Source organism: Pyrus communis, chromosome 7, assembly GCF_041283825.1.
Source record: "Pyrus communis isolate YQ-2024b chromosome 7, ASM4128382v1, whole genome shotgun sequence".
NCBI classification, from domain to species: Eukaryota; Viridiplantae; Streptophyta; class Magnoliopsida; order Rosales; family Rosaceae; genus Pyrus; species Pyrus communis.
The window spans coordinates 26,761,982-26,786,580 of record NC_142571.1 but is presented as its reverse complement, the minus strand read 5'-3'; the positions used below and the strand labels follow the sequence as shown (position 1 = coordinate 26,786,580).

Sequence of the window (24,599 nt, the reverse complement as noted above, 5' to 3'; positions counted from 1 at the left end):
CATCGTCTCTTTCGATTCATAAGCCGCCATCTACGTGAAACAAGATGTGAGGTTGCAACCGAGATCTACTTGGATAAGATTTGGATATGGTATTAGGTTGCAACTATGATATTTTTCCAACATGTATGAGAAATTCTTCAGTCTGGACGCCGCACTAGACGCAAGTGGGTGTGACCGGGGGTGGGTAGGATCAAAATACAAGAGGATGTGGTGGTGCGTGTGGTTGACCTCCGAACCCAAGAATTTCCCGACCGACCGCACATGTAGATAAATTCTGGGCGCAAGGATCATCCGCACGCACAAAAAGTCCCAAGAGAAAACTGGTAAATGACGTGCTCTTCGCAATTCAGGTGGTTTATGGAACAAGCAAAAATGACGTGCGACGCAAATACTGAAGACGAAGTCGGCATTTTACTATGTAATTTTGTAAAGAATTTAGGAAACAGACATCCTCTGTCACAAAGCATTCGTATTGATGCCAATATAGGCAAAGCATTCGTATTGATGCCAATGTACCGATCTGTAGTCGCTTTGACATCCGAAGCATAAGGGTTAAGAACAAGAGCTCTGTTTAAATCTCCGAGAACAACAGAACAAGGGCATATAGCATGTACAAAGACCCGGCAACACAGTACTAACACAAGAAAGGAAGTAAAAAGAAATGCCACAAGTATAGGGATGAATGCATCATGCATGCTAGTATGCTACAACGACAGTGAACGAAAAATTGAAGGTTTCGCAGAATCTGACTCCGGTACTCCACATGCGCCTCTAGGATTAGCGAAACTTCATTTCATTTGGTTTGCTGCCTCTAAACGCTGAAAGAGAGAAGAATGACCTTGTTGCAGCTGAAACACAAAGATAGTAGCGTTGGAATCTTATTAAGCGAATTAGAATTGGCGCGTTGAAATTCTGTATGCAGGTGTAGAAAAATTTGCAAGAAAAACAAATCAAAGAAAACGATACTGTGTATACTCTAGTCGCGTGGGAAGACAACCTTTAGTTGCGGGTCCTGCAGCTGCATCACGGTTCTCTTGTGACTTATGTGAAGAACTCTGATCGTCGAATCTGCTAATATTTGATTGAGCTGCATGCACAAATCCAAAATGTTAATTGCACGAGGAAAAAGATGAACATTCAAACGTCTAACTTTTCACAACTACAATATGAAATACCATCTGTTTTTGTCAAATAGGAAACTTACTAGAGTATGGTTCATAGTTCCTTGTATGAAGCGAAGCCTTTCTGAGTACACTGTCAACATCATCCTCTCCTTCAGAGAAAACTGGCGGACTAGACCAATCAGTCAAATTACCATCTCCCTTGCTCTTCCGAGCAAACTTTAAGAGCCTCTTCAGTCCTTTCGGGGCATCCTTTTGGAACACAATGGCAGGAGGATTTTCAGCATTTCCCCACTCAATATTATCTGGTCCGTTAATTTCCTCTTGCAGCATCTGGGACAAAGAATGACGGACACGAGGACTTGACAGGCCAGCTGGTGCAACATTGGCTGAAGTAGTTACTTGAGATGAGCCGTTGTTACAAGGGGGCATGGCCTGATGCTCCTCTATTTCCACCCAAGCACTTGGGGAGATGGTTGATTCTTCTTCAGCTTGAACTTGCAATGATGATTCTGCAACATTTTTTAAGTCATCATTACGATCAGGAGAAACTGGGTCAACATGTTGTGTCTCACTACATGTCAGGCTATCATTTACCAGAGCTTCTGGTTCCACAGCATCATTTGAAAGGCCGACTGACACAACATCTGGCTCTTGATGCTGACTCACAGGATCAGAGGCACTACCAATTACCTCATCCTCTTGAGTCTCAATCATATTTGTGCTGTTTCCCAAAGATTCCTCCGAGTGAGGAGAAGTTCTTGTCTTGTTAACAACGGGACCAACACCAGGGCTCGTTCGAGAACCCTTCCGAAGAAATGGTTTTGATTCCACTGGAACTACACTGCTTTTCTTGGTCACCTTGCCGTGCTTTGCTGAAATTATATCAGAATAATCACCAGAGGTTGTCGCTACTTTGGGTTTTGTTGTTTTACCACTCTTTTTCACTGCTTGCTGCTGCTTCTCATTCACTCCCTTTGAGCTCCTGTCATTAGTACTCACAGATTCCTTCACATTCCTCTGTCGCTGCAGGGGTCTTTCCACTTTAGTGCTGGGTGGTGTTGGCTTGGGTTTTTGACGGGTAGGGGTAGTGCTGGTAGAAGAGACCCCAACTGGAGTTCTAGCTGGCGATGCCCCTGTGGCTCTCGGTGTTGGTGTCGATGGCCATGACTTGCGTGTAGCAGGCAAGGGTGATGTTCTAGGCAAAGCCTTCTTTGTAACAGAAGGTTTTGCATTTTCCTTTCTAGGATTTGCAGGTTGAGATACTTTTCCAAGTGATTTTTGGGGCTTCTGCATGGCACTTTTTTTATCAATATCATTCGCCTTTGTAGAAGACATTTCAGCTTTCCTTTCATCAAGAATTTGTTGCATGGCTTTGAATTGGGCTTCTTTCTCTGCTCGCTTTCTAGAATTCTCACCTCGTAGTTTTTCATCTCTCTTCTCCTTGTAGTGGTCATAAAAGCCACCTCTCTGTTCAGAAGGAAGGCTTTGATTTCTGGTAGCTTGAGGCTTTGTAGATTTAACAGGCTTCACAGGCTTAACAGGCTTCACAGGCTTAATAGGCTTACTTTCCATCATTTTCATCAGCATTCGGTTCAATTCTGCTTCCCTTTCTCGAGTCCATTCCATTGATGCTGTTGATTTTTGATTACTTTTCTCTCCCGGAGTTACATTAGAGTCTGCTTCATTATCAATTGGACTAGATAATTTTTTCTCAAATTTTCCTTCGTTAACTGCAGGTTGAGGAGCTTCAATAGTACTTTGATCTGTGGGTAAAAGATCAGACTCGGGTTTCACTTCTTCTGAAGATGTTGGCATCTCATCATTTGGTATATCATTGGGAGTCATTGGAACACGGTCTCCAGAGACAATTTCAGATTGGCATTGGGTGGAAGCTTCCCCCAAACTTGAATTCCACCTTCTTAAAACAGCTTTATTTGTACTTGTAGAGATATTTGTTAACGAGCTCCTTTTTTGAGCATCTGCAGCAGCTTGATCTCTTTGTTTGCTTTCGAAAAGACTAATTGCATCTTGAACACTCATCCTCAGTGCATTACTCTCAGATTTCTTATTTGAGTGTTCAGGTTCACCCTCTTCAGAAAAAGGCTTTTCCCTAGAAGGAAAGTAATTGAGGCTTTTAATGGTTAATGCAGCGGCTCTGCGCGATCCAGTTCTCCCTATTTGAATCCTCCGCATTGGAGATGCTGACCTTCTAGGTGTGGCACTTCTCATAAGACTCCGACTTCTTTCTGCAGATGTTTGCTCCTCATCACTTGACTCAGATGACTCCCTGCTTTCAGTTGAACTCTGGCGCTCAACCTGGGCAGCTTTCGCGGGTGAAACACTATATTTTACTGGCGTATCAAAATTCATGGGCTTTGATATCTGAGCACTTCCATTTGTCTTATCAACATTCGCAATTCCAAAATTGCCGCACTTGTCATCATTTTGAGGATCACCACTCTTGCTTTGTTGATACTGTTCTAAAATCTTGAACAGAGCATTCCTGCATTTTCACCACAGTACTGCCTATGTAAGAAAATTTAGCAGATAAATCTTCAAACAACGGATTCTTTCAGAGCAACTAGGAAGCTAAAATACCAGTGCACTTTCTAACAATCTAAGTGACTACCTGAAATCTGTTGTTCCAAAATGTTGAGAAAAGTTTGCTAAATTTGAAATCTCTTTAGAGTTAAACGAGGAATGAGAAGCCTTTTCAACAGCAGTAATTAATTCCCTTTTTAGTGCTGTGAGCCTCAAATCCAAAGCCCGCAAAAGTTCGTTCCTGACAGCACAAATTCCTATAGCGTCAGGCTGATGCAACTCAAATGAAATTTTAAATGAAGAATTAAAAGGACTTACTTTGAAGCATCTGATGATGCAATCTCAGCTTCAGACTGTTGACAAAAATCACACACCTTAGTTACCAGATAACAGAATAGTTATTAAACCATACATTCAAACATCAATCTTGAAAGAAGGGAGAAGGGACCTGGCCATATAAAGAAACATGAAACTTTCTGGCTTCTTCCAGTTGAGATATTTCTTCTTCGGTAGCAGTAATGGTTTGCATTATTTCTGGTGAACCAGTAATTTGCAGGAATCTATGATGAAGTAAAACAATTTGTGAATCAGTAAATAAAATGGATAATTTCCAAAAGTGAACGGTTAAAAGAATTGTAGTGGTAGGAATTATTACAAGTCTTTATTATAAACTAAAGGTAAAAAGACAAGAAAAGTGAAACACTAGTGTGTTTAAAACCTGGTGAAAGTCGACTTCGTGAACCAGGCAGCACCGTGCAGGCTTTTAGGAAGTCGAAGTGTGAGGCTGGCATTCGTTCCGTTCCGATGCAATTCATTTACTTCTGGTAAATGTGGCAACAGTGGCTCTAGCGTCCCGCCTGCTAACTTTTCTACTTCTCCATCACTGGAAACAAGCGCCTCATACCTAGAGCATCCCTCAACACATTAGTGAAGCAAACTAGAAACAATTGGAATCACCAACGGGAAATTATACATATCTTTCTGTCGATTTATAGGTTTCATGAATATCTTGAATTTTTTATAGAATCCTATCTCCAAAAACTCGTTCTAGTTAAAGTGATGATCAAAGGTTTCGTAACATTTGTTGCGATTTTGATAATGCACTTAGTGTAGTATGTACATAAAGAATAAATTTTTATAATCCAATACAACAGAAGAGAAAACACATGCCCTTAAAAGAACAAAATTTACCGAAAGGCGAAAACCTAACCTGTTCTGGGATGGAAAAATCTGAAATTCAGCGTAGTCCAAGGGTGCATTGGCATCAATCTTCGCCTCCATTCTAATGCGCTTACAACTGAACCGAAGCAGAGCAACCTGTATGGCAAAAGAGGGAAACAGATTTTAGGTAAAACCCAAAAAAAACAACAAAAATGACAATAACTAGAGTGACCTTTGACCGAGTAGAGGTAAAGAGTGTATGCCCAGGCTGCTAAAAAGTAGTAAGCTTTATGCTGCAACAAGTGCAGTTTCTAAGAGAATTTAATCCGGTAGGCGCACCGACAACCCGAAATTCAAAGCATCGTTCTCAGTCTCTCTCTCGCAATTGCAATCACAGTCTCACATTTACTTATCCACATCAAAATTTACAGAAAATATATAAACCATTGCTCAACAAAGTCACTGAAAACTCAGATTCAGCTGAAATTTTTTCTTTTCCGATCGAGATTCAGCTGAAACTTGAGCATTTCATTTACTAAAAGAAAAGTCAGCATTTGAAATTTTGAAAATGCAGATCTAGAAAAATGAAAGTCCTCCCCTATATCTCAGCATCCAAATTATAAACTAACAACCAAATCAGTCAATGATAATCTCACCAATAATCTAAAAAACATTCGATTCATTCGCAGTACATTGATTCGAATCCAAATCAAACAAAAAACAAAGAGATTCAATCAAAATAGTAACCAAAAATGCAGAGGCAATGCTTACCTTTTAGCCTGAGAGATCTGCGAGCGAGTGCGAGTGCGAGTGAGAGACTGAGAGCTCCAATGGCGAAATGCACATGCAGGAGGCGGAGGAAGAAGAAGAAGACCGAGGAGCAACACACACTAGACTTGTAGACTGAAGAATATGAGAAAAGCCACCGCGTTGATTGCTTTGTGTGGATGCTGGAGAGTATACTTGTCCTCCACTCGCCTACTTCTCACGCTCTCACCTCCCTCCCTCCCTCCACCTCCTTTTTTCTCTGTGTGTTTCTTTTCCTAATTGGCATTTTTTATCCCCGCAAGTTTGTTTCCTTTTTCACTTCGCTGTCATTTCAGTTTCGAGCATGTTTGACTTTCTAATAACAAGGTGAGTTTGAGGCTGTGTTCGGTTGATATTTTTGTAAAAAATATTAGGAAAAAAATATATATATGGAATGGAGTGAAGTCTAATTCTGTATTGGAGAAATTCTCAAATTTCAGTTAAAATTGACAGTTTTCATTAATATTTCAAACATATCATTTAAATATCGACAAAGTGTCATATAATACTCCCTAAAGCCTTATTTAAATTTTCACGTTTTTGGATAAATTTCTATCATTTTCATTGAAGGAAACAGATATCGATATATCCCCTGATATTTTCAATAATTTATAAATCGATATTTCAACCGATACGATGTCGTAAACACTGGTTGTAGAAAGTTTATGATATTGGTAAATGTTATTGTGGCGAAGTCTACTAACAATATAATGAAGTGTGTACATACATCATAGTTGCAACGTTCTTGTGCCATATGAATTGTTGACTACCATTTTATACAAAGTGAGCTAAGTTTCATCTGTGTACATGTCGGACCTACATGTATTAAAAGAGTGAACAACCATGCGGTCAGTCTTTAACAGAAAAAATATAATTTGATCAATAAATGTGGTTTAAATAACAACATCATCTTTTAATCTTGTAATCTTATTTATTTAGCAAGCAAGTGTTCTAAAATTGCTAAAAAAAGTTAGATGGTGTTTTTTTCTTTTTTTGTCAAACGATAGATTTTGTCAGATTAGATGTTAGATGGTAGTTAATTTTGGGTTAATCACAAAAATGTTTTAGAGAGATAAGACGTCACCCCCACGTGGTGGTTGCATACTACCCCATTGGATTTCATGTATTAATATATATGGATTTTATGATTAGGACTTGATTGCAAGTCATACTAAACTAGAGGACCGTTAAGGGAATTATGTTAGAAGTGAGACTCTTCATGAATTCTTTGACACTTCATAATTTAACGTGAATTCTTGTGCAAATATTATGCAAAAAACATGAGATGACGAAAGTTGATGGAGAGTCTCACTTTTGAGAGAGTCAGTCATCTCACAATTTAACGTCAATTTTCTAACTAATATTATTTTTTGTTATTTTAATTATGGCTAAAAGCGTAATAATTAAAATGACAAAAGATAAAGTGAAAACGAGTAATGTAATAGTTTTTGTAACTTTTGAGTTTGAAATTCCAAAAGCAACAATTTTGTTATTATCAGATAGTTGTGCTAAACACATACTACATTTTACCTTTCATCCATTTTTTTTTAATTTTCGACCATTAAATTAAATAAAGTGTATAAAATCAACCGAAAAATGAAAAACATATAACACTAGTCATTCTCATATTGCATGCTCGTGTCGTGTTGCTCAACAAATTTAAGGACAACAACAAAAGTAATGTAATAGTTTTTTACCTCACAGTTTAACGTGAATTCTCGTGCAAATATTATGCGAAAAATATGAGATGACGAGAGTATAGTTTTTTACCTCACAGTTTAACGTGAATTCTCGTGCAACTATTATGCGAAAAATATGAGATGACGAGATTCGATGAAGAGTCTCACTTTTGAGAGAGTCTGTCACCTCACAATTTATCTTTAATTTTCTAACTAATATTATTTTTTGTTATTTTAATCATTACTAAAAGCGCAATAATTAAAATGACAACAAATAAAATGAAAACGAGTAATGTAATAGTTTTTGTAACTTTTGAGTTTGAAATTCCAAAAGCAACAGTTTTGTTATTATCAGATAGTTGTTGTCACATCTCCCACCACATTCCGGACTCGACTCCACCATAACACTATATTGTCCGCTTTGGGCCCCAACCACGCACTCACAATTTTGTTTATGGGAATTTACGGTAGCAAAAATTCCTAATGGGTCATCCATCCTGAAAATGCTTTGGCCCCTTTATCGCTTAATTTTGGAATTCCTACGAAATCCGAAGCCAGTAAGCTCCCAAAAGGTCTCTCGTGCTAGGTAGAGATGAGAATATACATAAAAAGCTTACATGATCCATTATCCTTGTGCTTAACACAAACTTCTTTTTACCTTTTACGCATTTTTTTTAATTTTTGATCATTAAATTGAATAAAGTGTATAAAATCAACCGAAAAATGAAAAATATATTACACTACTCATTCTCATATCACATGCTCGTGTCGTGTTGCTCAACAAATTTAAGGACAACAACAAAAGAGGTCGTTTCCAAATTCCGATACGAAGGAAATTTTATATGTTGGTTTGGTGCCATTAAGATCCAACAGACAAGACGAAACGACTACGTTTCCCACAAGCATTATTAAATCTCGTTCTCTCTTCCTATATTCTCATCATCTCTTGCCAAATGTTGTCTTATATGTTGTCACGCACAACCAGTGGAAGTGTGCATATAGTTGCAGCACAAGGACACCTGTAGGTCCGACAGTGTATGACATAAAAATTTAAAAATACTTACGGATACAAGTAATTTATGTAATGAGATACTCTTTGGGAGTGTGTTTTAAAACAATTAAATGTGTTCTTAAATGCTTTTAGGTTAAAAATAAGAAAAACTAATGAAAAGGACTTGAAAACTTTGACTTTTATAAATAATGACAAAATAAATAGTAAAGTAAATAGTATCATAATTGACTTTTTAGTATAAAAATGTGATTTTTCGTTAAAATAAACAGTATCATGAGTTTTTCGTTAAAGTTCCATTCAAAATATTAATGTGCTTTTAATAAAATTGCTTTTAATGAAATCACTTCCGAGCAAAAGTGCTCTTAGATAAGCACGTTCAAATGGGTCATGCACAAGGACGGGTGCACATTGGGACCAAGGTGGTCCCATGAGCACCCAGAGGTTGGGAAATAATCATGTGAAGGCTTTCTGGAGATCCCATGGATATGCGGCACGGGTCCCTCTTGTACTTACCAAGCGTTTGATGTAATCCCTACTAGATATATCTCGGCGGTACTCAAAAGCACTCATCAGATTACTTTAGCAAATGTCGATATCTGTTAACATATGTCCAACATGGTTCAACTGACAACAACAAGCCCACTAAATGTTTGATGAAATGTCTCCGTGAATAAACTGAAATTTGATTGTGCGTTTTGCACTATGTTTCTATCTAAAAACCTTGGACATTTAACATTAAGACCCCTAAGTTAAAATCTTTATTCCGTCACTTGTCATGCATCTTCATGAAGCATTTTCAAGATATTTTTTAAAATAATTAACCGACCTTTTAAAAAATAAAAAAGTCTGGCATGCTTTCAACAAAAGCTCCTACAAGCAGAAGTGCTTCCAACGAAAGTTGTCGCAAACGGCCCCCTAAATTGTTATAATTGAGTGGTGCTGCAGAAGTAGCACGAGCTTGACAAAGGGATCGAAGGTTGGCAAATCGTAAAGCTGCCGATCCACTCATGCCTTGGCATTTCCATATGATGCATGAATGGTAGATATTGCGAGCCTTTTAATCCATGTAAAGTATTCTTCACACACCAATTCCCACTTTATTCCTTTCAGAAAAAGGTAGGAAAAAAGTGAGCTAGCTGTTCCATGTGGTCACACCAATTCAAATTCGGATCACCCTTGACTCCAAAGTCCGATGCTTAAAGATCAGGAAATCCAAACCCTAAGTTTATGTGAAGAGAAATATATGCCTCTAGTTTGTGCAAGGTGAGATAACAAATTGAATTATTATGGACCGTTAAATTCAATTTGAGCGAGCTGAGTGAATCTCTGTCCCACCAATTCCACTTCCTAACATTTCCAGCTCCATTACTGTAACAATAATTGTTGTAAAACGAGTGCAGTTAAAAGGGAAAAAAAATGGCAAACTCAATTCTACATTTATATTACAGCACCATGAAAGAGTCGCTAGAAAATAAGTTCTCAAGCTCAACAGACACAAGGAACGAATTCGGATTTCAGGCAACACAAAGGGATTAATGGTACACGAGCAAACTAATGGTACAGTTCTAGGGAGTCGTTGCGGTGGGGAGCAGCGCGATCAATTCAACCATCTAGAAGACCAAGAAAGAATCTAATGGACATGGAGATTAAACTCGGAGAAACCATTAGTTGGACCATACGTGAACTAGACCGAGCCTATTGCCCGTGTAAATCTCGTTGCGCTCTTCGTCGTAGAAGAGAGCGGTAATGTCTTCCAAGGCTTCTGCAACTGTACTCCTAATTCGGGATGAAAGGGCCCGCTTCTTCGAATTGGAACTGCTACCACAAGACTCACCACTACAAGTGCATTCTTTTTCAGCATTGTTGGCTGCTCTTATCTTAGCAAGGCATTTTCCAGTCAAGATATTGCTGATGTTTATGGATCCAGCTGCAAATATAGATGCAAACACCGTTTCAGATACAAAACAACTGTCACAGAGAGGACTCTCCATCCAATGAGATCCCTGTGGTGGATAGTTGAAGATCAAATTGGATAGAAGACTAGAAGTAAGGGAAGAAAACAACGTTACCATTTCCTTCAGATAATGGATCGTCAGAATCAGCCTTGCAGTAAGAAATAATAAGATCCTGGTCACTAGTAATGTATATGTTATTGGTATTGCAGTCGGGATGCCACAAAAGATGATCCTCAAACGAAGTCACAAGTTCTCCTCTAAAGTTCCAAACAGCCACGGTTCGATTCCGAAACGTCAGGAATAACTGATTCTCATACAGAAATATGAAGGCTGATGGTGTCATGAATTGAGTTCTGCTTACTTCTGTCATCTCAAAATTGCGAACCTACAGATAATAGCAGTCAGACGTACAAATCCAAATGAATAAATTATAGTACTTCTGCAAGATATCAAGAAGTCCTCACATCAAGAATTTGAAGGTTCTCATTTTCTTGCTTTACAAGAAGCTTTTCGTTGAACTGTTCGATGAAATCCACCTTCTTATTCCGATGAAGGAGATGGTTAAAGGATTTGAGGACAGTACCATCCTCTATAGACAGAATCTTAAGAGGAACATGACTACTAGCTTTAGTAAAAATCAACAGCATGATCCCAGGGCTATGACAGAAACAAAAGAAAAATCGGAAATCATAAGCGACGCAAATGTCCACTAAGCAATAACAAAAGGATACCAAATACAAAACGGACACACTGTTTAAGGAGGCATGTGAACTACCTGATCTTAATCTCTTGGACATTCTTATCCGATATGGAGTACAACATTGTGTAGTTTTTCAGATCAAACACCTTGTATATACTGATAATAAAATGGAAGCAAAAGGAAGGTTCATCAAATCAAGAAGACAATAGTGTATTAGAAAGGTATACCAATAAGACAGACTATTTACCTATCCTGTGCAGAATAAGTAAGAACCTTCCCATTTACATCATCGAACTCTACAAAACCAGGCCATTTCAGTGACTCGGATTCAAAAAGAGCAAACCCAGCATCTGGTTTACCCCTTCTTATGTATCTGGATCATATAATTTTATAGTGCGTTCAGAAAGAAATAAAAGAAGATGACGTAAATTGGACAACTACACTGTTGTTTCTTTTGAATTTCTTTTTCTTTTCTTTCTTTTTTTTTTTTTTTTTTTTTTTTGTTGTGTACTGGAGGGGAGGGGGAAGGTGGAGAGATACGTACTCAATCCTTGTGCTTCTGCATTTCAAAGAACTGAAGTTGTCTGAGGCATAAACCGAAACAGTGATAAGTGAGTCATTGTTTTTATTATAAAACAAGCTTCTTATCACTTCATCAGGACTGACATTCAGAAAGCATATTCTCTGGTTGGTTTCTGCATAAAACAATATAAACATTACATATTCCCTTCATTGAATATTTATACGTAATAAGATTAGTGCATGCAATATAAGTTCAGAAATATAGATACTACAGCTACTACCTCGGCTAAATGCTGCACAAACACCGGATTGTGCGAGGGCAAACACAATGTCACGTGCTGCTACAATTTCAATAATTTTGGACCTCTTTCGCAGGAAAGGCAGAACCATGGCACAATGACCCTTAGGATCATGCGTATCATATTCCTCCTATGCATCCAAATATCATGACAAGCAGAAATTAGGTATTGCAGACACACACTAACACCACAAGTGGAAAGAAAAAAAAAAATCCTTCCACACAATTCAAAATTGAAGAGAGCATGCGTACACAATAGCTTGACTGCACAAATTCAAATCTCCAATCTTGAACTCAAAATGTTCTTACTGCATCGTTGCATCTAGGCTTTAATATACAGCATGCTTTCAAATGTTGGCATTAGTAACATGGCATGGACTCTGAACGTGTGCTACCAATTTGATGGTAAGAACCTCTCGAGGATAAAAGACATATTTGCGCAAACTTAACAGGAAGTACTAACGAAAACAATCACACACCCAGAAGTAACGCTACGGGGGATTTTCTGGTAGGGGACTTGACAAAGTAATTATCCATTTTTCAACAGCTAAGAGAAAGATAAAGCAAAATTAAACTAAAAATGCAAATAATTCATAACAAAATCCCCTTTTTTCAAGTTTTTGTGAGAAGATCTAGCATCCTAATAATTTAACAACAAAATCCCATTACTTAACTTTGGTTTTTGAATTAAATGGAAACCATCGAACCAAAGCAGATGAGGTAAACAAGCATCAAAGCCCCAAGCTTTCCTTCGATTAAATAAATCAAATCAAAGAATAAATAGTACCTGGAGGCGGATATTACGAAACCTCTCCTGGGCATCGCTCATAGTAAAAGCACGGTCGCGCTTGGAGCTGATTTCGCGCCTCTGGAGCTTCTTAACGCTGTTGACGAACCCATCAACCCCACCAATACGAGGTCGTTTCTTCGCCACCACCCTCCTACCGTTGCAAGGCCGAGGACTCGCCGAGATTCTCCTTCCCCCTTCCATCAATTTCTCTCACAGAAAAACCCCAATAAACTCACTTCAAACCTAGAACCAAATAGCAACACATACCTACTCCTCCAATTCCTCACTAATTACCCAATTTCTGACCCTTAGCAGCATGCATAAACCCTAAAAACTCAGAGAAATCGAATTCGGGAGGAAAATCAAAACAGTTCTAGGGCTTTAGCTGCAGAGACACCCACACACAACCCTAATTTCAGAGACAAAACGGCGTCGTCTCCCTCTATCTCTCGCTACGCGGAGCACTCGGAGGTGGAGCTCTGTGACGGAGAAAGAGATTTTTGTTGTCGGATTGGGGATGTTGGAGTGTTTCTAGCTCCGATCCATTTTCAAAAATCTCTCTTTTTAGAAAATTTACGATAATTACCGACGGCGGTTTTGTGGGCTTTTAAATGAATTATTGGATCATATAAGGCCCATAGACATGTTTGGGCCAACATTGTTGGATTTCGAATGGTTTTGACTTATGAGGCCCAGTTCTAATTTGGAAGCCCGACTTGTACCCCTTGGTTCTCTGTTTATTTTGGGCTCCACTTTCCTTTTGAGTGCTTCGATGAAGAAGCATATAGCAGGTGTTACTTCATAAATCATTTTCTATGACTCATATGCTCAATAGTGATTTCGTTAGAAGTATATATATAGACACACACACGAAGCACAACCAATTTTTATTAAAATTTCAAGTGATGGTTTTTTGAAGGTAATAAGTATTATATTAATTAAATAAAACGAAGAACATCATCTGTTAAGAATACAATTTTATGACTACAAACGCAACAGAAAGACACTATAAACCTACCCCACCACCCCACACATCCATATCTAATAAAATGGAAATCACGAGGACAAAACCTTGCATCACTTTCTGATAAACTTGCAAAAGACGACACTTCTTTGGCAAAGAAGCCTTGCTATGAGTGTCCTCATAGACTCACGGTCCTTTGGCAAGCAAACAGACAACGAAAGCACAACCAAAACAAAAAAACAACACAAAAGCTAAAGTCTTCAAATGTACGATTCTTCATCACGGGAGACCCACCCCTAACCAACAAAAAAGATATGCTCACAAGGCCTAAACTGTCCAATCAGGACCTAACACCATTAAGACACACAAAATAAGAATCGTACTATCATCAGAAGACATTGAACAACAAGGTAAATAAATTCCAAGTGATGCTTGAAGAAGAGTTATTTCTCTAGCAAGCACTCATAAATTCTTTTATAATTTAGAAACACTTTTTTAATTTTTGCTACACATCATAACGAACGCTTTTGGTTATTTAAAAACGCTTTCTTCTAAAAGAGGCGTCAACAAATGCCTTTTAAGTATCTTATGTGGCAATACACAGTCTAACTTATAAATTCCTAAAATACATTTACACATCCACGGAACATTAAAGCACCATTCTAGCAACTCATTCATTGTACCTGAATTCCAAATGACACTTTCAAATTGCATGCGTTGAAAGGGAAGTCTGAGATTTATATGATCCAACATGCATTAAGTATAATGTTCTTTAGTATTTTGTTTTCTCTACTTGGAACTTTGAAGTAATAAGATACTACCACCACTTTGAAAAATTTTCAGCATGTCAGGAATACGGTCCGATACACCAAATATTATAATACAAGTGGTTGTTTTTTTTTTTTTTTTTTCAAGTATCTAACTACTTATATAATAATATCTAATGTACCTAATCGTATTTCTAACACATTAAAAAATCTATCCTCCACTTTGTCGTATCAAGAGATATCTCTTTCCCTCTTTGTGTAACCAATTATTGAACCATACAGTCCAACAAGAAGTTTATTATTATATAAGTCTTCTATGGTGACCTAACATATATAGATAGCTAGATTTCACTATGGTCATCATCATCAACACTTGTAGACTTGTAGGTTTTTGAAACTATAGTGTTGACACATTCAACGTGTGTCCTGATAAGCTGTATTAAAACAGATAACGATGACATGTCAATTTAACGATTATTGCTGTGTTATCTTACTTGACAACTAAAGGGTGATCATAAGCTAACAAGACTTTTAGTTTTGCGAGTTTCAAAAGAAAAAAAACGTCTATCGTTCATAGCCTAACTTTTACTTTATAAAAATGTTATTTTCACTACTTAAATCCATGACCTTTTGATTACAAATAAGTAATTTTTGTGTTGCGTCAAGACTCGTCCTATAATTACTTAACAACTAACATGTAAAATGGGTTTTGAAGCAATCGTATTGATACAATGCAATGAATTGTGTTAACCTATATATATTGCACTAAAGAATGATGAACTCATCAATCTAACAGATACAACGGCAATGGCTTACCAGACAACTCACATGTACAGATTTGCCTTTGAAATCATCGTGTTAACACAACTCAATTGATGGTGATTAATCGAAACACAAAAATATGAACTCGTGAATCTAGCATCAACAACTTCGTTCACTCACCCGACAACTCACCCGTCAAACTGACAATTCAGTTCTCTGAACACATTCTGTGTATTTCTGGAGGATGGTGGATCCCTCTCGTCCCACTCTATGATCCCAATGTGTGTTGTATGGTTGAAAATGGTTGAGATGAAGTGGAAAAGGCTGGCTGTCCTCCCAGTGGAGGGCTACCTGATTAACCAAGGAACCCCAATCTATCTTCCGGACAACGAGGAGTACCCCTAGCCCCTATCCATTTTTATGCCACGGGGCAATCCTGTGTTCCGACTTCCAAGGACGGCGCGGTCCGCCGGTTCCTGGTCTTGCTGTCTATAAATGAGGATGTTATCCGAATTCTCTTTATCAAGATTCTGAAAATTCTTAAATTATGTATATTCATCATCGTACGATTAGTTTTTCTCATTACTATTCATATTTAATTTTAAATAAAAGTATTTAAAATAATTTCTGATCGCACGATGTATGATGAACAAACGTATATTCTCGTAAAGAGAATTTGGAAAGAATCCTCATCAGCTTTCTACCTATACCCAATAATGCATAAAAACATTGTTGATTGAAGCATCACATGATGGTGAATCACATAATGGTAGGTAAGGGAAAACTAAAATGCATTTATGAGCCTTTTTTGTTCCAAAAATAATGAACTGTCGTGACAAAGTCACCATCTAATCCCTTTTATTAGAGGAAAAAGCATCACACCATAGTCCTCTACAGCCATTAGCCATTAACTAGCTTTTGTTTTAGACCTTGGCTTTTGCTAAAGTTTCGTTGGATTCTTATTATTCACGCATGCAACAAAAGTATGCCTTCGATCATTGTCTGAACCTTTAGATCAACAAAATTATGTTGATCTAGCAATTCAAGAAGTGTCTTCGTAGCACACCACATTATTGTGCAATGCTGAGGGGAATTTTCTCGTGCGATCGTTGTCTGAATCGTTAAATTTGTTAATTTAATAATTCAAGATGTGTTTGTGTAGTTAATAACAATGGTTTCAAGTATTAGGACAATATAATTATGTTGATCTAACGATTCACAATGTGTTCATATAGCTGGCAATCTCGTCAACAAATGCGATTAGGGCATCGTAAGTTGAGAGTTGGAAACAAGAAGATAGTTTCAAAGCCCTTCAAACAGGATTAATTTACAAGTTAATTAGTTTGGTCAAATCAGTAGTCGATTAGTTTATTGAGATAGCTCAAGTACAAAGTGGTCCAAAAATGTAATTAAGAACCTTGAGGTTCGTTTGTCAATTTCTCGCATATATAATAAGCTTATCGGCCTGGTCCATCCTAAGATTTCACCACCAAAGTAGGAAGTGGCACTGCATCCAAGTGTGTGCAGATTACAATATAAGTGTTATTTTCTAGTAATTAAGATTCTTTAGGTTCGATTATTATCAAATGCGAGTTTGAATCATATTATTGTTAACTTATTATAAGGCTAAACTCACACATTTTCTCTTAACGTAGATAATATCGTTTGGTTTTAAAAAAAAAATAATTAGTTATTATTATTTTTGTTTCTTTTTTTAAATTCCTTTACGGTACGATGGAAGATCACTGTTAAGTTAATTATAGTTGAATTTCTCATGTAGTTAACGTTTGCGAATAACTTATTTCCGTCAAGAATATTTTTTCCTCACAACTTTGTTCCTTATCATTAGAAGAGTTTAAATTTTGAGATCTATTTAATGGATAGATACAAATTTTAAAATTTAAACTCATTTGATAGTAATAAATAAAATGATGGGCATTACCACCATTTGAGGATGGTGAGTAAAAATGCACCCATTTTTCCCTTCCACCTTATCATAGGCTACACCCCATCCCGAGCATCTACAAAAGTGATAGCCAAAATTTCTAGCCACTTTAGCCAAAATTTCTAGACATAATTCCTCATTTTGGTATTTGACAATGAAAATCGATAAAAATGGTTTCTGAGTTTATCCACTGTAAATCATTTTAGTTATTCCATGAAAAATCTATCAATATCCTCATTAAATTGTCATGTGAACAACCACATGGCCACCTTTTAAAAAGTATTTTTGTCAAACCAATAAACTCTTCCACTCAACTAGAATATTGACAGATTTTTCATAAAATAATTTACGACGGACAAACTTAAAGTTTACTTCAATTGATTTTTATTGTCAGGAATTAAAATACGAAGTTACGTCAATATAAAAAACCATTGTAGCTCAAAAGCATAATTTTTGAGACGCTCTTCGCGTTCTTTTTTTTGGATAGTAATTCGTGTATATATTATATGTGTAAATAAAATATGAAAAATGCATGCCATCAGCACCCCATTTAAATTGCATACATCAACGTCTAAGTTTCCCAACTTACCATAAAAAAATAAAATTCAACTAATTGATGATGTCGTCCTAGACAGATCCATTTCATCAATCATCTCATCACCAAACAAGTACATGATCATTCTTCTGGCAAGACTTAAAACTTGCTTTTGTGTGTACGATAGATTACAACCCCATGCCCCCTTATATATGGTTGAATTCTTTGGAAAGAGATTCGGAGAGGATCCTTCTACTTAATTCATTCAATTATCTAATTCGAGTTTTTAAAATTTGATCAAATAGTTAAAGTTATTATAATTGTTAAAGAGACCCCCTGTTTGTAGCCATTGGATTAAATTTCAAGAGTTCTGATTGATTGATTAAGTGGATTTGGTGGAAGGGATCCAGAGAGAATCCCTTTCCAAATCCTTCAACCTTTTATGTGTACAAGCATGCTGCACGTATAATTATTTATTGTGCACAACTCAATTTTATATCAATAATGCCAGGCATATCAAATCTGTTTATCGTATACATTTGATTTTTCATTGGTTATTCAGTATAAATGTCATATCTCACTTGTCAAAAATAAGATTTAGTCAAGTTTGTTAGGACATCACAATTCACTATGTGCACTCAAGTTCGAATAAACCTATTTTATATCAATAATTTACAAGCATCCTACACGTTTGACCTAGATATTTACTGTGCACAACCCTATTCTATATCAATAATGTTAGACATATCAAATTTGTTTACCGTATGTATTTGTTTGTTCATTGGTGTTTTAGTTTAAATGTCAATATCTTGCTTGTCAAAAAATAAGGTTTAATCAAGTTCGTTAGGGCAATGTGATTCACTGTTTGCACTCAAGTTTAAATAACCCTTTTTTATATTCATAATGTAGAAGCATGATACACGTGTGACGTATATATTTATTGTGCACAACTACGTTTTATAATACTAGACATATCAAATCTGTTTCTTGTATGTATTTGTTTGTTCATTGGTTAATTAGTATAAATGTCAATATCTTGCTTATCAAAAATAAGGTTTAGTCAAGTTCGATAGGGTAGTGCAATTCACTACTTGCACTCAAATTCAAATAACCCTATTTTATATCAATAGTGTACAACCATGCTGCATGTGTGACGTATATATTTATTGTGCAACAACCCTATTTTATATCAACAATGCTAGACATGTGAAATTTTTTTTACCATATGTATTTATTTGTTCATTGGTTTTTTTAGTATAAATGTCAATATCTAGCTTGTCAAAAATAAGGTCCAGTCAAGTTTGTTAAGGTAGTGTGATTCATTATTGGCACTCGAGTTCGAGGAATCCTATTTTATATCAGTAATGTACAAGCATGTTATACATTTGACGTAGATATTTATTGTGCACAACCCTATTATATATCAATAATGCTAGACATATCAAATCTGTTTACCGTATGTATTTGTTTGTTCATTGGTTATTTAGTATAAAGGTCAGTATCTTGCTTGTCAAAAATAAAGTTTAGTCAAGTTCTTTATGGTAGTGCGATTCACTATTTGCACTTTTGCATTCAAGTTCGAATAACCCTATTTTATATCAATAATGTACAAGCATGCTACATTTGTGACATAGATATTTATTGTACACAACCTATTTTATACCAATAATACTAGACACATCCCTTATTAATTTATGTCCTTTGATTTTTTTCAATTCATTTAATTCGACAGCTGAAATTTGAAAAAGGTGTGTGAGAGGTAAAAAGTGGTGTGTGGATAGCACTACTCTATCTTGTTTGTCAAAAAAGTAAGGTTAAGTCAAATTGGTTAGAATAACACAATTCACTATTTGCACTCAAGTTCGAATAAAATAAAGAAGAATCGTATGGAAATCATTTCCCCAAAGTAATTTACTTTCAAAGTGGATCCAAATTGAATAACAATGGCTCATTTAAAAGTATTTTTAAAATTGTTAAAAGCGTTCATGGTGAAAATGTTTTTAATTTTAATCTTTAGTAAAAATGCAAGTGAAACATGGAAAAACACTTAAAATGCTTTATACAAGAAACATATAATTGGTACTTTTTGCAGAAAGCATTTCAAATGCTTTTGAGATCTAAAATCACTTTCAGTCATTTTAAAAATGCTTCCAAATGACACCTAAAACAGTATCAATCGCTCAATTAACAAAAAATTGGTAAATGTTTCATCATTTCTTATGGAAAAATATCAAACTCTTTATATGTATATCAAGTCATTCTTCATTGCACAAAAATCAGTATTGGCATGTTTGCAAAAACTTTTCTTTTCTGCTTTCAATGAAACATTACTGTAATTTAATTAAGAAATAAATACCTTGTAAGGAGCTAAGCAACTGTGGTTTGTAAGACAATTGGCATATTTTATTTTTCCATACTACATTTCGAAACCGAATAATATTCATATAAATAAGTACATTTACTCAATAATTCGAAAGAGTCTGAAAAATACGTATGACAATAGAACATTTCCGCTCGTTCCATGGCCTATATATCGTCACTCTAACTAGCTACAAACTGAAACTGAGAGAGAGAGAGAGAGAGAGAGAGAGAGAGAGAGAGAGAGAGAGATGGATGTCTCTATTGTCTTGAGAATAATTTCTTCCATGGCTGTCGTGGGACTGGTTGGCTTCTTCCTCCACCTCTACAGCACTGTTTGGCTAAAGTCCGAGAGGGTCAGAAGGAAGCTCCGACTGCAAGGCATCAAAGGCCCTGCACCTACTTTTCTGTATGGGAATCTTCCCGAGATGCAGAAAATTCAACAACTACAAGAGTTGAAGACTCCAAACCTGCAGGCTGATTTTATAGCCCATGACTACACCTCCACTCTCTTCCCTTATTTCGAACACTGGAGAAAACAATACGGTATTGATCTTATCCCTTTCTGTTTGTCGTAATTAGTCCCATCCAATGTTTGTTCTTCTTTAAGAATTTATCTGTGGCATGTTATATGTATAATATATATATATATATATATATATATATATATATATATATTATACATAACACAGGCTATATATATTAAGAATTTATATATATATATATAAATTTTCATACGTAACACAGGCTATAGCTCCTATATATTTCTGTAAATTTCTTTTTTTATTAAACGTGAAAACAGATAATTTATTAGAGAAATAAATCCGAAAAAAGAAATGGATATCAGCTAAGAAGGAAATAGAGTTCATAAGAATTTGATTCTTGCTGGATATGTTGAATATTTTGGAGATTTAAGAGGCAACCGTCCAGCTAAGAAGGAAATAGAGTTCCTATACACGCCAGTCGAGTTTGACTATCAAAACCAGGCCATGTTCTAGCCAATTAATCTGAACCCGTGTGTCTTTTAAATTCATGTTTGAATCCCATATAAGTTAAAGTCGATAAAAGTATTTCATTAATATGATCATAACAAGTACAAGGTGATAAATGAGTATGTATTCTGTAATGATTAATTTCTGGATTTGAAGTGAATAACAATGAAGGTAAAAAGAAAACAACTACATCAACGTCTGCAGATCCTTAAGCCAGTTGGTCTATATATGTTCAAATCTCGTTTCTTGTAAATTAAACCAAATTAAAAATCGTTTTTGTTAAATAAAAAAAATTCATGCCAATGTCTCAGGCCCTATAACTAATGACTAGAATCCAAGTTGAACAAATATCCAAATTTTAAGGGTGGTGCTTTCACAGCTTTCTTTTTAACCTTTCACACAATTAATGTTATTTTTTGTCTTTTAATTTTTTTCAAGTTATTTGATCCGACGTTTGAAAATTAAAAAAGGTATATAAAAAGTAAAAATAGTATATGGATAGCGGCACCCAATCTTAAATCATGTTACTTTCTAATCATGTTCTCTTTATTATAAGTTACAATTAAATGTGAGATGTCAAGACAGTGACTACTATTAATAATAATTCAAATTATGAAAAACGATACCACTTTTTAATACAATATTCTAGAATTTTACTATGTTATGTAATTTGTTTAGGATGATTGGAACATGGGAGGGCCACATCTAATATATAATATGAGATTATAAAATACTAATTCTCAAAATTATCAACCAGAATTGTTGATGTGGCCATGGCTCACAATCTAACAAAAAAATAAAAGTATTTTATAAAAGTGTGAAGATTTAGATGAAGGTTTAGAGGATTAAATAATGATTAAATGGTTGTTAACATGGAGAGTCATATCTTTTAGGTTTCCCAAGGTGTCCTCAGGCAAAGCCTGAGACTAATCCTTCGAGGTATGGTCGGGCGCATATGCGGGGACCGCTCTCAAGAAAGTTTTCTGCATTCACAAGGGCTCGAAACCGAGACCACTTACTTAAGCGATCAGAATTCCTTCCACTTTGACCAACCTTCATTGGAGAGTCATATCTTAATCGTTGATGATGAAATTGATGAGTTTTCAATTTGGGTAGACAAAAATAAAATTTTTATAGCTGGCCCGATCTCATTCTGTCCCATCATAGAATCAAAATGGACTTCATGAATCATGAATGTTCTTTGTTAACTTGTTCAATTCCTTTGGTGGTTACAACGGAAGTATCCTCCAAATCATAGGTACTAATATGCTCATGACCTGTTAGGATTGTTTTTAAAATGACTAAAACGCTTTAACATAATTTGGACAGAAAAGGTTAACATTCAAAAGTTTTTCTGTATTATAAGAACACCATTTAGTGTTTTCTATTGTGGTAGGTGTTTCTTCGGTAAGCAATTCCAAATTTTTAATAAAATCTTCAACGTGTTTGATGTTTCTAATAATAGTGCTTTCAACAAAAACAATTATAAGCAGAGGTGCTTATAAGCATTCTCAAATTGGCCATAATCTGGTGGAACAGTTATTTCGAACGTTGAAAGATGTTCCAAGTTTGGATCTCCTCTAGACGTCGATAAGAAAGATTGGTGACGTGAAGTATGAAATGTTGCAGGTCTAGTGTACACATATTCAACAGGAATGAGGCAACATTTGTATGTGAACAACCCAGAACTAGTGAAGGAAATGAACCAGTGCATGAGTTTGGATTTAGGCAAGCCTACTTATGTAAGCAAGAGACTTGCACCCATGCTTGGCAATGGAATTGTGAGGTCCAATAGCATTGTTTGGTCACAGCAAAGGAAGATTATTGCCCCTGAGTTCTTCTCAGACAAAGTCAAGGTAATTAAACTCGCTTCCAAATCAAAATTCGAATGGTTTTGCCGCAAATAATTGTTTCATTGCATGATTAATTTGTAAACTGAGACTCACCGTTTATATAATGTGGCAGGGCATGGTGTCGCTGATGCTGGAGTCAGGACAGACATTGCTTAGAAAATGGGAGGACTTAATCGAAGCGCAAGGCAGCGTGACAGCGGAGATTCAGGTGGACGAGGATTTGAGAGATTTCTCTGCAGATGTTATATCAAGAACTTGTTTTGGAAGCTCTTATGTAAAGGGTAAAGAGATTTTCAAGAAGCTTAGAAGTCTTCAAGAAGTAATATCCCAGCAAAACTTCCTCTTTAGTAATTTGGGGTACGAAAAATTTTCATTAGTTAACAGTGTATGCTAAACAGCAGACCTGAGCGTAGCCAGGTTGACAATTTAGATTACATTAGAATATCGCTACCCGTAAAATTTTAATTCATAAATGCATGTTTAACAATGCAGTGGATTGAAGAAGCAAAATGAGAAAGGCTTGGAGAGGGAGATAGAAACTTTGATTTGGGAGGCAGTGAAAGAAAGAGAAAGTTCATGTGACCAAAAGGATTTGTTGCAGAAAATACTAGAGGGAGCCATCAATGACCAAACCCTAGGCAATGGTTCATCCAAGCAGTTCATAGTTGACAACTGCAAGAACATATATTTTGCAGGCCATGAATCCACAGCTGTTGCTGCCTCTTGGTGTTTGATGCTGCTCGCGTTACATCCTGAGTGGCAAGCCCGAATCAGGATGGAGTTGGCACAAGCTTGCCCGGATGGCCTGCCAGACTCAAACACCCTCCCTCAGTTGAAAACGGTACAAGCGTTTACATTGCTCGTTATGTTAGTTAATTAAGTTCGAAATAGAACAATGTTTTGATGCCATACTATATTGTCACTGTACATTCAAACAAAATGCTGATAAATTGGTGATCTTGATTGACAGTGTGACAATATAACTAAGGATTGTCTGCCCATTCAAACAATATTCCACCTCACTAGTAACCCGTATTCGCAATCTAAAAACATAACATGTTAAGACTGTTTGACCATGCAGATGGCAATGGTGATCCAAGAAGTCCTGCGCCTATACCCGCCGGCTGCATTCGTGTCAAGGGAGGCACTCGAAGACACCCAAGTGGGAAACATGACTTTCCCAAAAGGCGTATGCTTATGGACACTGATCCCAACACTGCACAGAGACGCAGAAACTTGGGGACCAGATGCAAATGAGTTCAAACCAGAGAGGTTCACTGATGGAGTCTCAAAGGCATGCAAGTTTCCCCACGTCTACATCCCATTTGGGTTGGGGCCTAGGACATGTTTGGGCAAAAACCTTGCCATGGTTGAACTAAAGGTTGTGCTATCCCTTGTTATCTCCAAGTTTTCCTTCACTCTATCTCCAAAATATAAGCATTCTCCTGCCTACAAAATGATCGTGGTGCCTGGAAATGGTGTACATATTCTTATTCAGAAAATCTGTTGACGGATTGAAAAATAAGTCAGCTAGGTGTCTCTTGATCGGAATTACAGATAGAAGATAAGAAATGTCATGTTTGCAAAATGTGGGATAGTGGAATGTAGATGTAGGTTTGCTTATCTAAAACATTTTTTTTTTGCTTTGGTAGTATCTAATTTGTATGCACGTGTTCAGTTATGATTTTTCTATAATGAAAAATGACTCAACATGTATATAGTGATGGATGTACATTGAGATCATGGTAGTCCCTAAACCACCAGGAGCTCGGGAAATATATATATATATATATATATATATATATATATATATATATATATATATATATATATG

The 24,599-nt window shown here is 36.3% G+C and overlaps 3 protein-coding genes across 8 annotated transcripts; 1 reads left to right on the top strand and 2 right to left on the bottom strand.

Annotated features, from left to right (window-relative positions):
- Positions 1 to 454: 454 nt before the first annotated feature.
- LOC137733959 (uncharacterized) lies at positions 455 to 5,957 on the bottom strand. Of its 5 annotated transcripts, none has more exons than XR_015964162.1 (10): positions 5,598 to 5,922; positions 4,876 to 4,982; positions 4,384 to 4,569; positions 4,114 to 4,225; positions 3,984 to 4,018; positions 3,754 to 3,906; positions 1,719 to 3,627; positions 1,205 to 1,633; positions 998 to 1,087; positions 455 to 848 (listed from the first exon to the last, which is right to left on the bottom strand). XR_015964162.1 is itself a non-coding variant. In XM_088696769.1 (10 exons), the coding sequence occupies exons 3-10, from the start codon at positions 4,944 to 4,946 to the stop codon at positions 778 to 780; spliced, it is 3,141 nt and encodes a 1,046-aa protein (XP_088552895.1). In that variant the 5' UTR covers positions 4,947 to 4,982; positions 5,059 to 5,119; positions 5,598 to 5,857; the 3' UTR covers positions 455 to 777. The 5 variants fall into 5 exon arrangements, 4 of the variants coding, with proteins under 4 accessions (XP_088552895.1, XP_068329281.2, XP_088552894.1 ...); XM_088696769.1 differs by adding an exon at positions 5,059 to 5,119 and having other exon boundaries at positions 1,205 to 3,627; positions 5,598 to 5,857; XM_068473180.2 differs by adding an exon at positions 5,059 to 5,202 and having other exon boundaries at positions 1,205 to 3,627; positions 5,598 to 5,855.
- A 3,784-nt stretch (positions 5,958 to 9,741) lies between these two features.
- LOC137734023 (uncharacterized) lies at positions 9,742 to 13,169 on the bottom strand. The gene is made up of 8 exons (XM_068473267.2): positions 12,587 to 13,169; positions 11,783 to 11,930; positions 11,524 to 11,674; positions 11,227 to 11,352; positions 11,055 to 11,135; positions 10,744 to 10,936; positions 10,394 to 10,664; positions 9,742 to 10,251 (listed from the first exon to the last, which is right to left on the bottom strand). Exons 1-8 carry the CDS (start codon positions 12,788 to 12,790, stop codon positions 9,989 to 9,991), a joined length of 1,437 nt encoding a protein of 478 aa, XP_068329368.2. The 5' UTR covers positions 12,791 to 13,169; the 3' UTR covers positions 9,742 to 9,988.
- Positions 13,170 to 20,040: 6,871 nt separating this feature from the next.
- Positions 20,041 to 24,481, top strand: LOC137734906 (cytochrome P450 714A1-like). Of its 2 annotated transcripts, none has more exons than XM_068474225.2 (5): positions 20,041 to 20,466; positions 22,542 to 22,768; positions 22,878 to 23,122; positions 23,258 to 23,606; positions 23,847 to 24,481. In XM_068474225.2, the coding sequence occupies exons 1-5, from the start codon at positions 20,172 to 20,174 to the stop codon at positions 24,273 to 24,275; spliced, it is 1,545 nt and encodes a 514-aa protein (XP_068330326.2). In that variant the 5' UTR covers positions 20,041 to 20,171; the 3' UTR covers positions 24,276 to 24,481. The 2 variants fall into 2 exon arrangements, with proteins under 2 accessions (XP_068330326.2, XP_088552893.1); XM_088696767.1 differs by having other exon boundaries at positions 20,127 to 20,466; positions 21,806 to 22,768.
- The last annotated feature ends 118 nt before the right edge of the window (positions 24,482 to 24,599 follow it).